At 44.6% G+C, this 13,793-nt stretch overlaps 1 protein-coding gene across 2 annotated transcripts in view; it reads left to right on the top strand.

Annotated features, from left to right (window-relative positions):
- Window positions 1-13,793, top strand: part of OBSCN (obscurin, cytoskeletal calmodulin and titin-interacting RhoGEF) — a 472,877-nt gene that overhangs the window by 212,111 nt on the left and 246,973 nt on the right. The window contains exons 49-51 of one of the 2 annotated variants that reach the window (XM_030197417.1): window positions 1,385-1,460; window positions 1,989-2,110; window positions 7,325-7,522. In XM_030197417.1, coding sequence (XP_030053277.1) covers window positions 1,385-1,460; window positions 1,989-2,110; window positions 7,325-7,522 — 396 coding nt within the window. Of the gene's footprint in view, window positions 1-1,384; window positions 1,461-1,985; window positions 2,111-7,324; window positions 7,523-13,793 lie in introns of both variants that reach the window. The other variant, XM_030197425.1, reaches the window with a different exon arrangement.

Below are 13,793 nucleotides of genomic sequence, written 5' to 3'. Positions count from 1 at the left end.
ACTTGTGGTGGAAAGTGTTAGCACCCCACAAAACACAAAATACCTACTGAACCCACAAATGGGTGACACTTGCTGGCATAAGGGCTATTGTAGTGGTATACAGTTGGGTACAGTACATTGCTGTTCCTGGAGGGCTCATAATGCAGTATAAGGGGGTTATGATGTGATGTGTACCTCACACTTATGTACTACTGCGGTGCCCCTAGGCAGCCCCACTGCTCTGCTGGGATGTGTGTGCGACCAGTCTAGTAAGACTGCTGGCCCTCAAACATCTCAATGGCTTGTTTTTGTGTCTTTTCCTTGGACCTTTTTTTTTTTAATGGCCCTTAAAAAAAGACACACTGAGTGCAAAACATCTAAAATAGGGTGATTTTCATACCAAAAAGATAGACGTTTTCCTGGTTCAAAAATGATCATGTTGGCACTGCATTTTTAGATATTTTTTGCAAAACGTACAAAATCGGATGTGGACACCGTATCGAAAATGCCCCTCTAAGTTTTCCCCATTCAGGGCATTTATACTAGGGGAAGGGGGGTTGGTTGGGGGGAAGACTGTCATATTCTTGGAATATGATGTAAGAAATTTCTATGAACAGATGGTTAACTGACATTGACTATATATGTGGAGTGGAGGAGTGGCCTAGTAGTTAGAGCACCAGTCTTGCAATCCAGAGGTGGCCAGTTCAAATCCCACTGCTGCTCCTTGTGATCTTGGGCAAGTCACTTAACCTTCCATTGCCTCAGGTACAAACTTAGATTGTGAGCCTTCCTGGGACAGAGAAATATCCAGTGGACCTGAATGTAACTCACCTTGAGCTACTACTGAAAAAGGTGTGAGTAAAATATAAATAAACTAGTAAAAAAAGGCCCGTTTCTGTTTGAAAGGAAAAGGGCGCTAGCAAGGTTTTCCTCTGAGTGTGTATGTTTGAGAGAGTGTACGTGAGAGTAACTGTGTGAGAGAGTCTTCTGTTCCTGCTGCTGTGCATGCCCAGTGTTGCGCTGATTCGCTGCTCCCTGTATCGTGGCTCCGCCTCTCTCCCTTCTACTGGCCAATCTGGTGTGGGTTGTGTGATGCCACTATTATCTACTACATGAGGGACACCACCTCCAGCAGAAACAATTGTTCCATGCAGCCTCAGAATGTTGGAGGTGAGAATTATTATATAGGATAAACATGTCAAAGTTCCCTCATGCTGCCTGAGTGCATTTCTATATGTGTCAAATTGCAGAAGGTATCTTATTGGCTCTCAATTATAAAATATTAGCCTAATGTTAGTACCTTCTCCACACTGAGCATTAGTGAGTACATCTGAGCTACTCTCTGAAGTGATGAAATTGTAAAGCACAGTCAGTCTCGATGACCCTATTATTTTATGTTTGGCAGTGACCAGTTCGGACTATGACACTGCAGAAGCAACGGAAACCTCCTCATACTTCAGTGCTCAAAGCTATCTGTCAAGGTACAAAATCAGTGGAAGTGTAACCATGAAAACTTGAAGTTATTGTGTTGTGCATACTGAGATCAATATTTTAAAAGATTTATCAAGACCACCTTTACCACCACCACTGTGCAGCTAAATTTTATCTGGGAAAATCATTGCCTGCACAAAATTTACATGCATAAAAAGAGGCAGGGCTAGAGACATTCCCAGGGTGTAGTTAATCTTTGTGTGTGTGTGTGTACTATTTTTAGAATTAGGGGCTCCTCTAATAAATGATTTCAAAGTTTATTCACAGCAGTATTCTTGCAAAAGAAAGTGTGGTGGTCCTCTTTAAATGGCTTTTGTGAATATCTTACATAGTTTAGCTATATAATAATGCTTGCCTCTTCTTGATGAGTTCTGGAAGGTGTCTTTAAGAGTGGAATCTTGAATGCATGAAGATGCATAAAATACAGAGAAGGTAGTGCTGCTGGTGGTGTCTTGTTCGTTGGTTAATTCATTCTGTCTTAATCCAGCTTTATCAGCAACTCTGTATTTACCCAATAGAGAACAAGAAGGCGAAGATTCAACCACAGAAGAAGGGCAACTGCCTCAGATTCTAGAAGAACTTCGGGATCTTCAGGTGTCTCCGGGAACCCCTTTGGCCAAATTCCAGATAAAGGTGAAAGGTACAGAGTACTTGTTATGCCGTAGAAGTGTGAGATCCTTGTGAGCAATTCATATTACGGAGAGCTAGCAGACCTTGGTCCAATGCAAATATTCCCTCTCTTCTCCAGGACCACTGTGGCTTCTGGAACTCCTCTTACTCAATATGGTAGGCTGATATATTCTTGAAGCTATGACTTGTTTAGTGCTAGCATTTCCCTACTTCATTCTATCCAGTGTTTATACAACACCCACATAAATCTGTTTTACAGCAGATATGTATTACTTAAAAGATGCAGTGAGTCCAACTGAAATCCTATTTTGAGAGACTTGAGGAGCTCAGACTGTATTCTCCAGAAGAGAGGAGGGCAAACTTTCTACACAGACTCGCGTTAGGGGCTGTTGTGCATCAGAAAAGTAAGGGGAGGTCCCCCTTGGAGCTCCAATTGGGGGGAGCCCTATGTGAATAAATAACTTTGTCCACCCCTGCCCTTCACTCGTCACTCCATTATTTCTGATCCTTCCTTCCTAACAGCAGCCTCTTCCCTGTTACCCCTTCATCTTCTGGTCTCAACCTTCCTTTCCCAGTAGTTCTTTCGCTGCCTCACTCTGCATTTCTTTCCCTAAAATGAGATTTGACTATCTTCACCCTGCTGCTCTTTCTTCACGTGAAGGGCATTTCTATAACAAGGCACATAGTAGGAATCTTGGTGAAGGAACTTAGGGGCCTACTATCCGTTATAGAATACTAGTCTATCCGGATATACATACACTAGACATTTAAGCGCAAGTTCTTGTGCCAGCCATAGAGCTGGTATGTTAGCGCATAAGTGCTGCAGTTACCTATCAGGCTTATTTTCGAAAGAGAAGGGTGCCTATCTTCCGACACAAATCGGGAGATGGGTGTCCTTCTCTCAGGGTCACCCAAATTGGCATAATCGAAAGCTGATTTTGGGTGTCCTCAACTGCTTTCTGTCGCGGGGACGACCAAAGTTCACAGGGGCTTGTTGGCACCATAGCCAAGGCGGGACTGGGACGTGATTAAGAGATGGGCATCCTCAGCCGATAATTGAAAAAAGAAGGGCGTCCCTGACGAGCACTTGGCCGACTTTACTTGGTCCATTTTTTCTTGTGACCAAGCCTCAAAAAGGTGCCCGAACGGACCAGATGACCATTGGAGGGAATCGGGGATGACCTCCCCTTAGTCCCCCAGTGGTCACCAACCCCCTCCCACCCTAAAAAAAAAAATTAAAAAAAACTTAAAATTTTTTTTTTACCAGCCTCAAATGTCATACCCAGCTCCATGACAGCAGTATGCAGGTCCCTGGAGCAGTTTTAGTGGGTACAGTGCACTTCAACCAGGCGGACCCAGGCCCATCCCCCCCGTTACACTTGTGGTGGTAAATGTGACCCCTTCAAAACCCACCCGAAACCCACTGTAGGTGCCCCCCTTCACCCCTTAGGGCTATGGTAGCAGTGTACAGTTGTGGGGAGTGGGTTTTGGGGGGGTGTTTGGGGGGCTCAGCACCCAAGGTAAAGGAGCTATGCACCTGAGAGCAATTTGTGAAGTCCACTGCAGTGCCCCCTAGGGTGCCCAGTTGGTGTCCTGGCATGTGAGGGGGACCAGTGCTCTACGAATTCTGGATCCTCCCACAACCAAAGGGCTTGTATTTGGTTGTTTTTGACATGGGCGTCCTCGGTTTCCATTATGGCCGAAAACCAGGGACGACCATCTCTAAGGTCGACCATCTCAACATTTAGGTCGACCATCTCTAAGGTCGACCTATATGTTGAGAATTGGGCGTCCCCGACCATATTATCGAAACGAAAGATGGACGCCCATCTTGTTTCGATAACACGGGTTTCCCCGCCCCTTCGCGGGGACGTCCTGCGAGGACGCCCGCAGGAAAACTTGAGCGCCCCGTTCGCTTATGCCCCTCCACATAATTTACAGTATTCTATTAAATTATGTGCATAAATTTGAGCCCCATCCCTGCTACGCTCATATATACACTCCCTTTGCAAATACATGCTATGTAAGTTGAACAGAAATTAACAGAATAGCCTGAGGTGGAATTTTGGCATTTAATGCACATTATTCTAAACATTTTTATGCATAACTTACTTATCCGTTAACCACATTAATTTTGTGTTCACCACAAACTGTATATTCTTCTTACGACTTTGTAATTCTTTATATTGTTACTATGTAAGCCGCATTGATCCTGCCATGTGTGGGAAAGCGCGGGGTGCAAATGTAATAAATAAATAAATAAATGGTAGCACCTGTGTTGCAGAAGTGCCCTGTAAGCCTTAACCTCCTTACTTTACCTCTTCCTCCATTTCTGCTGTTGAGATACTTGTATTTTCTTCCCCACCACTGCTCTGCTCCCTGTGATCAGCTGTTCACAAGTTATTTTGCTTATATTGAGTTCACTGCCATTGCTATCTGTCTATAGAATGGCGTTGAAAAAAAACGGAAAACTCTTTTGTTCCAGAAACGCCTGTCCGTGGATATATGTTGAAGAACTTACCTTATGTTTCAATTTCTATGATTGTTACACAGGAAAGAGATCTGGGCATCATTGTTGATGATACGCTGAAACCCTCTGCTCAGTGTGCAGCAGCGACTAAGAAAGCAAATAGAATATTTGGTATTATTAGGAAAGGAATGGAAAACAAAAATGAGGATGATATATAATGCCTTTGTATCGCTCCATAGTGTGGCTGTACCTCAAATATTGTGTGTAATTCAGTCACCGCGTCTCAAAAAAAATATAGTGGAATTAGAAAAGGTACAGAGAATGGCAACGAAAATGATAAAGGGGATGGGACGACTTCCCTATGAGGAAAGGCTAAAGCGGCTATGGCTTTTCAGCTTGGAGAAAAGACAACTGAGGGGATATATGATAGAGTTCTATAAAATATTGAATGGAGTGGAACTGGTAGATGAGAATTGCATGTTTACTCTTTCTAAAAATACCAGGACTAGGGAGCATGCAATGAAGTTACAAAATAGTAAATATAAAACAAATCAGAGAAAATATTTCTTCACTCAGCTTGTAATTAAACTCTGGAATTCATTGCCAGAGAATGTAGTAAAAGCAGTTAGCTTAGCGGGGTTTTAAAAAGGTTTAGCTAGCTTCCTATGAGAAAAATCCATAAGCCATTATTAAGGTAGACTTGGGGAAAATCCACTGCTTATTTCTAGGATAAGCAGCATAAAATGTTTTGTACTTTTTTGGGATCTTGCCAGGTGCTTGTAACCTGGATTAGCCACTGTTGGAGACAGGATGCTGGGCTTGATGGACCTTCGGTCTCTCTCAGTATGGCAACACTTTTGTCTTTATCTGCCACCAGTTATTATGATAATAGATAACCCAGTGTGAACTCAGAAAGGAAGCTATAATGCATAGCTGTTCAGGAAGACCAGTGAATAAAAAAAAAAACGTCATTCAAAGCAGTAGTAGAAGCTGTGTGGGAGGCTGATAGTGGCAAATTAAGTGATAATGAGCATAAAATGAAAAACTGTAAGCCCACCATCTCTGAGTCATACAGTGCATTAGCTCATTGCTTCTCTACCTTCTCTATGAGGCTTGCCTTGCAGTCAGGTTTTCAGGATCACCACAATGAATATACATGAGATATGTTTGTGTACAATCGGGTCTTTCCTGTATGTAAATCAATCTCATGTATATTCATTGAGGTAATCCTGAGAACCCAACTGGTAGGTTTGCCTCCAGGAAGGGGTTGAGAAGTTACATAGAGGGGCATAATCGAACGGGGCCGGCCATCTATATGGGCGGCCATCTCCAAGGCCGGCCCTGTAAAGTGGCATACCCGACCGTATTATCGAAACAAGATGGCCGGCCATCTTTCGTTTCGATAATACGGTCGGGGCCAGCCTTAGAGATTGCCGGCAGAGATGGCCGCCATTGGTTTTTGCCGATAATGGAAACTAATGGCGGCCATCTCAAACCTGGCCAAATCTAATGCATTTGGTCATGGGAGGAGCCAGCATTTATAGTGCAGTGGTCCCCCTGACATGCCAGGACACCAACCAGGCACCGTAGGGGGCACTGCAGTAGACTTCACAAATTGATCCCAGGTGCATAGCTCCCTTACCTTGGGTGCTGAGCCCCCCACCCCCCCAAAACCCACTCCCCACAACTGTACACCACTACAATAGCCCTTAAAGGGTAAAGGGGGCAACTACATGTGGGTACAGTGGGTTTCGGGTGGGTTTTGGAGGGCTTCCATTTACCACCACAAGTGTAACAGGTAGGGGGTATGGGCCTGGGTCCGCCTGCCTGAAGTGCACTGCACCCACTAAAAACTACTCCAGGGACCTGCATAGTGCTGTGATGGAGCTGGGTATGACATTTGAGGTTGGCATATAAGCTGGCACAAAAATGTTTAAAAATTATGTTTTGGGGTAGGAGGGGGTTGGTGACCGCTGGGGGAGTAAGGAGAGGTGATCCCCAATTCCCTCCGGTGGTCATATGGTCAGTTGGGGCACTTTTTTGAGGCTTGGTCCTAAAAATAAATGGACCAAGGGAAGCCGGCCAAGTGCTCGTCAGAGCCAGCCTTCTTTTTTCCATTATCGGCTGAAGCCGGTCATCTCGTAACCACGCCCCCATCCTGCCTTCCATACTCTGCCGAAACGCCCCCTTTAACTTTGGCCGGCCCTGCGATGGAAAGCAGTTGAAGCCGGCCAAAATTGGCTTTCGATTATACCGATTTGGCTGGCTTTAGGAGAAGGCCGGCCATCTCCCGATTTGTGTCGGAAGATGGCCGGCCTTCTCCTTCGAAAATAAGCAGGATAGTAACATAGTAGATGAAGGCAGAAAAAGACCTGCTCGGTCCATCCAGTCTGCCCAACAAGATAAACTCATATGTGGTACTTTTTGTGTATACCTTACCTTGATTTGTATCTGCTATTTTCAGGACACAGACTGTAGAAGTCTTGCCCAGCACTAGCCCCACCTCCCAACCACCAGCCCTGCCACCCAGTTGTTCGTTATCTGTCCCCCTATGCACAAGGCTCATTTCTCCTTTATGGAAGAGTATGGTCACCCGGGTGATATCGAGATGGCAGTACTGAGGCTGTGTGAGCTGTGACATCAACACAAACTAAAGGAAAGAAGCCAAAAATACCTTCCCAAACTTAAGTCTCCTTTCCTTCTCATCAATCAGTACAAGTCACTCTTTTCACTGTGAATGTGTGTGTCTTTCAGGATTCCCCTGCCCTCGTGCGTACTGGTTCAAGGATGGCCAACCTATACGAGCATCGGACAAAATCCTGATGACTGACAAGAAAAAGCTTCATGCCCTCGAAATTCTGAATGTTTGCAAGGAGGATGCTGGTGAATATTCAGCATACCTGAGTAATGCTTCTGGCTCAGCATATACCTCCGCCAGACTGGTTGTGAAAGGTAGAGTAAACAACTTGTCATTTCATTCTGATCTTGACTGAGACTGGTAGTTCTCATATTTTTAAGAAAGTAGACCTACAGGTTTGTGAATGGAAGATCAGAGTTTTAAAAAATTCCAATCATACTTTGCCTGTCTGTGATGACACAGAATTCTGTGTAGATAAAAAGATAGAAAGAACAGCCTGGTTCATATCAAAATAGGTGGAAAACAGGAGTTATATGGGTAGAATGGCTGAATACACCTATATAATATTCATCAGGCTGCAAGTATGTATCTACTTTAACAACGTGTATTTGTAGTCACATTAAAAGGGACACTGAGAGAAGTGTGAATTAGTCAGAAGGGAAAACATGTATTAAAGTTCAAAAAGTATGTGTCTGTAGCCAGTGTACTTACTTTATACCCTGAATGCGTGTATTTTTGCAGATACCTTGTGTTTGAATATCAGGTTGGTTTTTGTGTGCTGCAAAATGATGTGTGTTGCCTTGGTTGTTCTCTGCTTTACTGGACCTTAAATGGATATAAATAAATAGAGTTTATAAATGTTTTTTAGACACATAAGAAAATTAAATGAAAACTATACTATATGAACATGTGTGTGAGCGTGTTTGTATATATATGTGTAAATAAATATGTATTTATGCTGTAAGGTCTCCACCTCCTCTTGGAAAAGTCTCCTGCACCGGGAGACTCTTGTCCCTCGTTCCTTTAGCTGAGCTCTGTGCTGTAATCTACTACTAAGGAGCACACGGCAATCCACAAGGTCAGATCATTATACTTTATTGTAATCCCTCTGTGTCAACTGCTCCTCCAAAGGTAGTTCCCACCACAGCATTTCCCAATAAGCATAGCAGTTCAACAGCATAGTATTCAAAACAAAACAACAAACAAACAAACCAAAAGGTTCCAAAATCTCAGCAGTTCATATAAAGCAGTTATGCAAAGCAGTTCTTCAAACAAAGTAGCTCAAAAAAGGCTCAAACTCCCAGCAGTTCATGTGTAGCAGGTATGCAAAGTAATTCTCCAAACACGGTAGCTCCAGAAAGGGTTCAAACCTTCCCCGGCAGTTCATGTCAGCAGTTAGGGAAAACAATTCCCCAAACACAGCAGTTCAGAAAGGGTTCAAACTCCCAGCAGTTCATGTATAGCAGTTATGCCCAAAACCACCACTCCTCCTCTCTCCCTTTCAAAAGAAATCAACCTAGGGAGAGTGGCAAGGGTCCCTCCCCAACCAGCCCAGCATTATACCCTGACAACCACCCACATGACCCTTCCATGGTAAACCTGTTCTCTCAGCTCCCCTCGTGGGACAGCCACCTTTTCCCTTCTTCTACCAGGCTCTAATCCCAAGCAGCCCTCTGCTGTTTCCTCCTCCTTTCCTTCCAGTTTAGTCAGAGCAGCAATCTCCATCGGCTCCCCTTGCTCTAGTTCTTCCTCCTTTTCTTCCCCTTGCCTGTCCATAGGTTCCTCCCCACACCCATTGCTCAGCTGCTCTCCATTTGCTTGATTGGGCAGGTTCAGAACTCCTTCCCTCATCCTGGCTCTCTGGGACAGGTTTTTCCAACTCCCTTCTCTTGTCCTTCTCCTGACCTCCTCTGGGGGCTGTTAGGGATTGAAGTCCCTGTTTCTACCATGGGACCTACTCAGGGGCTGCTGGGAATTGTAGTCTTTTCCTTTTCTCCAATCCCCCCCGGGGAAAAGACTCTTTCCTTTCTCTACCCAGTCTCCCTCCCTCTCGAGCCTCCTCATTCCTCCATGTGCCTTCATTCTCCCTCTCACCCTCATATTCATCACAATGTGTGTGTCTGTTCATTCATGAACATGAATGAACACACACACACACACACACACATTATATATATATATATATATATATATATATATATATATATATATATACATACAGTGGTGGAAATAAGTATTTGATCCCTTGCTGATTTTGTAAGTTTGCCCACTGACAAAGACATGAGCAGCCCATAATTGAAGGGTAGGTTATTGGTAACAGTGAGAGATAGCACATCACAAATTAAATCCGGAAAATCACATTGTGGAAAGTATATGAATTTATTTGCATTCTGCAGAGGGAAATAAGTATTTGATCCCCCACCAACCAGTAAGAGATCTGGCCCCTACAGACCAGGTAGATGCTCCAAATCAACTCGTTACCTGCATGACAGACAGCTGTCGGCAATGGTCACCTGTATGAAAGACACCTGTCCACAGACTCAGTGAATCAGTCAGACTCTAACCTCTACAAAATGGCCAAGAGCAAGGAGCTGTCTAAGGATGTCAGGGACAAGATCATACACCTGCACAAGGCTGGAATGGGCTACAAAACCATCAGTAAGACGCTGGGCGAGAAGGAGACAACTGTTGGTGCCATAGTAAGAAAATGGAAGAAGTACAAAATGACTGTCAATCGACAAAGATCTGGGGCTCCACGCAAAATCTCACCTCGTGGGGTATCCTTGATCATGAAGAAGGTTAGAAATCAGCCTACAACTACAAGGGGGGAACTTGTCAATGATCTCAAGGCAGCTGGGACCACTGTCACCACGAAAACCATTGGTAACACATTACGACATAACGGATTGCAATCCTGCAGTGCCCGCAAGGTCCCCCTGCTCCGGAAGGCACATGTGACGGCCCGTCTGAAGTTTGCCAGTGAACACCTGGATGATGCCGAGAGTGATTGGGAGAAGGTGCTGTGGTCAGATGAGACAAAAATTGAGCTCTTTGGCATGAACTCAACTCGCCGTGTTTGGAGGAAGAGAAATGCTGCCTATGACCCAAAGAACACCGTCCCCACTGTCAAGCATGGAGGTGGAAATGTTATGTTTTGGGGGTGTTTCTCTGCTAAGGGCACAGGACTACTTCACCGCATCAATGGGAGAATGGATGGGGCCATGTACCGTACAATTCTGAGTGACAACCTCCTTCCCTCCGCCAGGGCCTTAAAAATGGGTCGTGGCTGGGTCTTCCAGCACGACAATGACCCAAAACATACAGCCAAGGCAACAAAGGAGTGGCTCAGGAAGAAGCACATTAGGGTCATGGAGTGGCCTAGCCAGTCACCAGACCTTAATCCCATTGAAAACTTATGGAGGGAGCTGAAGCTGCGAGTTGCCAAGCGACAGCCCAGAACTCTTAATGATTTAGAGATGATCTGCAAAGAGGAGTGGACCAAAATTCCTCCTGACATGTGTGCAAACCTCATCATCAACTACAGAAGACGTCTGACCGCTGTGCTTGCCAACAAGGGTTTTGCCACCAAGTATTAGGTCTTGTTTGCCAGAGGGATTAAATACTTATTTCCCTCTGCAGAATGCAAATAAATTCATATACTTTCCACAATGTGATTTTCCGGATTTAATTTGTGATGTGCTATCTCTCACTGTTACCAATAACCTACCCTTCAATTATGGGCTGCTCATGTCTTTGTCAGTGGGCAAACTTACAAAATCAGCAAGGGATCAAATACTTATTTCCACCACTGTATATACACACAGTGCACTCCATTTAAGTGCACATCGGATAAGCGCATGCTATATTTAACTGTATGCCGTACTTTGGTCCTGTTTTTGGCACCATCAGTTTCTATGGGGACAAACTTCGGTTTAGTGCACCACTGATAAGTGCAAGATTCGCTTACAGTGGGGGAAATAAGTATTTGATCCCTTGCTGATTTTGTAAGTTTGCCCACTGACAAAGACATGAGCAGCCCATAATTGAAGGATAGGTTATTGGTAACAGTGAGAGATAGCACATCACAAATTAAATCCGGAAAATCACATTGTGGAAAGTATATGAATTTATTTGCATTCTGCAGAGGGAAATAAGTATTTGATCCCTCTGGCAAACAAGACCTAATACTTGGTGGCAAAACCCTTGTTGGCAAGCACAGCGGTCAGACGTCTTCTGTAGTTGATGATGAGGTTTGCACACATGTCAGGAGGAATTTGGGTCCACTCCTCTTTGCAGATCATCTCTAAATCATTAAGAGTTCTGGGCTGTCGCTTGGCAACTCGCAGCTTCAGCTCCCTCCATAAGTTTTCAATGGGATTAAGGTCTGGTGACTGGCTAGGCCACTCCATGACCCTAATGTGCTTCTTCCTGAGCCACTCCTTTGTTGCCTTGGCTGTATGTTTTGGGTCATTGTCGTGCTGGAAGACCCAGCCACGACCCATTTTTAAGGCCCTGGCAGAGGGAAGGAGGTTGTCACTCAGAATTGTACGGTACATGGCCCCATCCATTCTCCCATTGATGCGGTGAAGTAGTCCTGTGCCCTTAGCAGAGAAACACCCCCAAAACATAACATTTCCACCTCCATGCTTGACAGTGGGGACGGTGTTCTTTGGGTCATAGGCAGCATTTCTCTTCCTCCAAACACGGCGAGTTGAGTTCATGCCAAAGAGCTCAATTTTTGTCTCATCTGACCACAGCACCTTCTCCCAATCACTCTCGGCATCATCCAGGTGTTCACTGGCAAACTTCAGACGGGCCGTCACATGTGCCTTCCGGAGCAGGGGGACCTTGCGGGCACTGCAGGATTGCAATCCGTTATGTCGTAATGTGTTACCAATGGTTTTCGTGGTGACAGTGGTCCCAGCTGCCTTGAGATCATTGACAAGTTCCCCCCTTGTAGTTGTAGGCTGATTTCTAACCTTCCTCATGATCAAGGATACCCCACGAGGTGAGATTTTGCGTGGAGCCCCAGATCTTTGTCGATTGACAGTCATTTTGTACTTCTTCCATTTTCTTACTATGGCACCAACAGTTGTCTCCTTCTCGCCCAGCGTCTTACTGATGGTTTTGTAGCCCATTCCAGCCTTGTGCAGGTGTATGATCTTGTCCCTGACATCCTTAGACAGCTCCTTGCTCTTGGCCATTTTGTAGAGGTTAGAGTCTGACTGATTCACTGAGTCTGTGGACAGGTGTCTTTCATACAGGTGACCATTGCCGACAGCTGTCTGTCATGCAGGTAACGAGTTGATTTGGAGCATCTACCTGGTCTGTAGGGGCCAGATCTCTTACTGGTTGGTGGGGGATCAAATACTTATTTCCCTCTGCAGAATGCAAATAAATTCATATACTTTCCACAATGTGATTTTCCAGATTTAATTTGTGATGTGCTATCTCTCACTGTTACCAATAACCTACCCTTCAATTATGGGCTGCTCATGTCTTTGTCAGTGGGCAAACTTACAAAATCAGCAAGGGATCAAATACTTATTTCCCCCACTGTATATGCATGGTTTAAGACCGCTCCTCTGCAGGAAAGACTCCGCATAAGCGCACGCATAGAATATGGAAGCCGATTGGCACATGACAAAGGAGCGGTAAATTTGAAATCTCGTTGGTTAACTGCCACAGGCAGAATAAGTGAAAGAATGTTGTTAGAGTGTACACTGGAGTCTTCGTCGTCGTCGCGCAACTGTAAGACTTTAACACTGGCTGAATGAATAGAAGTTCTTAAAAAATTAGAAAACAAACAAAGTCAAGCATCTATTGCTAAAGAATATGGTGTCAATCCCAGTCAAATTTCATGTATCTTGAAGCAGAAAGATCAGCTTCTGGAAGACTGGCAAAACAATACAAATCCACACAGGAAACGAAAATGGGCGGGAAAAGCTGAGGATGTAGAAGATGCTCTTCTTCGGTGGTTTTCTCAAGCCAGGAGCAGACAGTTTCCTGTCATTGGTCCACTGCTTATGGAGAAAGCTAATCAGCTAGCTGAAAGTCTTGGACTAACTGAATTCAAAGCCACTGTTGGATGGTTGGAAAGATGGAAGGAGAGGAACAACATAAAATTCAAGAAACAGCATAGTGAAAAACAAGATGCTGATGACTTTGGTGCTGAAAATTGGGTTGTTTCAGTTCTTCCTACCACCTTGAACGAGTTTGCACCTCGTGACATTTTCAATGCTGATGAAAACGGTCTCTACTGGCGAGCGATTCCTGAGGGAACACTTGCATTCAAACAAGCCGAAACTACTGCAATATGGATGGGAGTGAGAAGTTGGAACCACTCGTCATTGGAAAGAGCAAACAGCCCTGTTTCTTCAAGAATGTTAAGCGACTTTCTGTGTCATACAAGGCTAATGCAAATTCATGGATGATTGGGGAAATTTGGAAGCTGTGGCTAAAGAAGTTAGACACTAGAATGCGGGCACAAAAGCATCAGATTTTGTTGCTTTGTGAAATTGTGCTGCACACAGTGATGATGTCAGGCTGTCTATCGTCAAGATGGTCTTCTTGCCACCAAACACT

The sequence above is a fragment of the Microcaecilia unicolor genome, chromosome 1, assembly GCF_901765095.1.
Source record: "Microcaecilia unicolor chromosome 1, aMicUni1.1, whole genome shotgun sequence".
In the NCBI taxonomy this organism is placed as follows: Eukaryota; Metazoa; Chordata; class Amphibia; order Gymnophiona; family Siphonopidae; genus Microcaecilia; species Microcaecilia unicolor.
The sequence above is the reverse complement of the archived record's forward strand: the minus strand, read 5'-3'. Positions and strand labels throughout refer to the sequence as shown.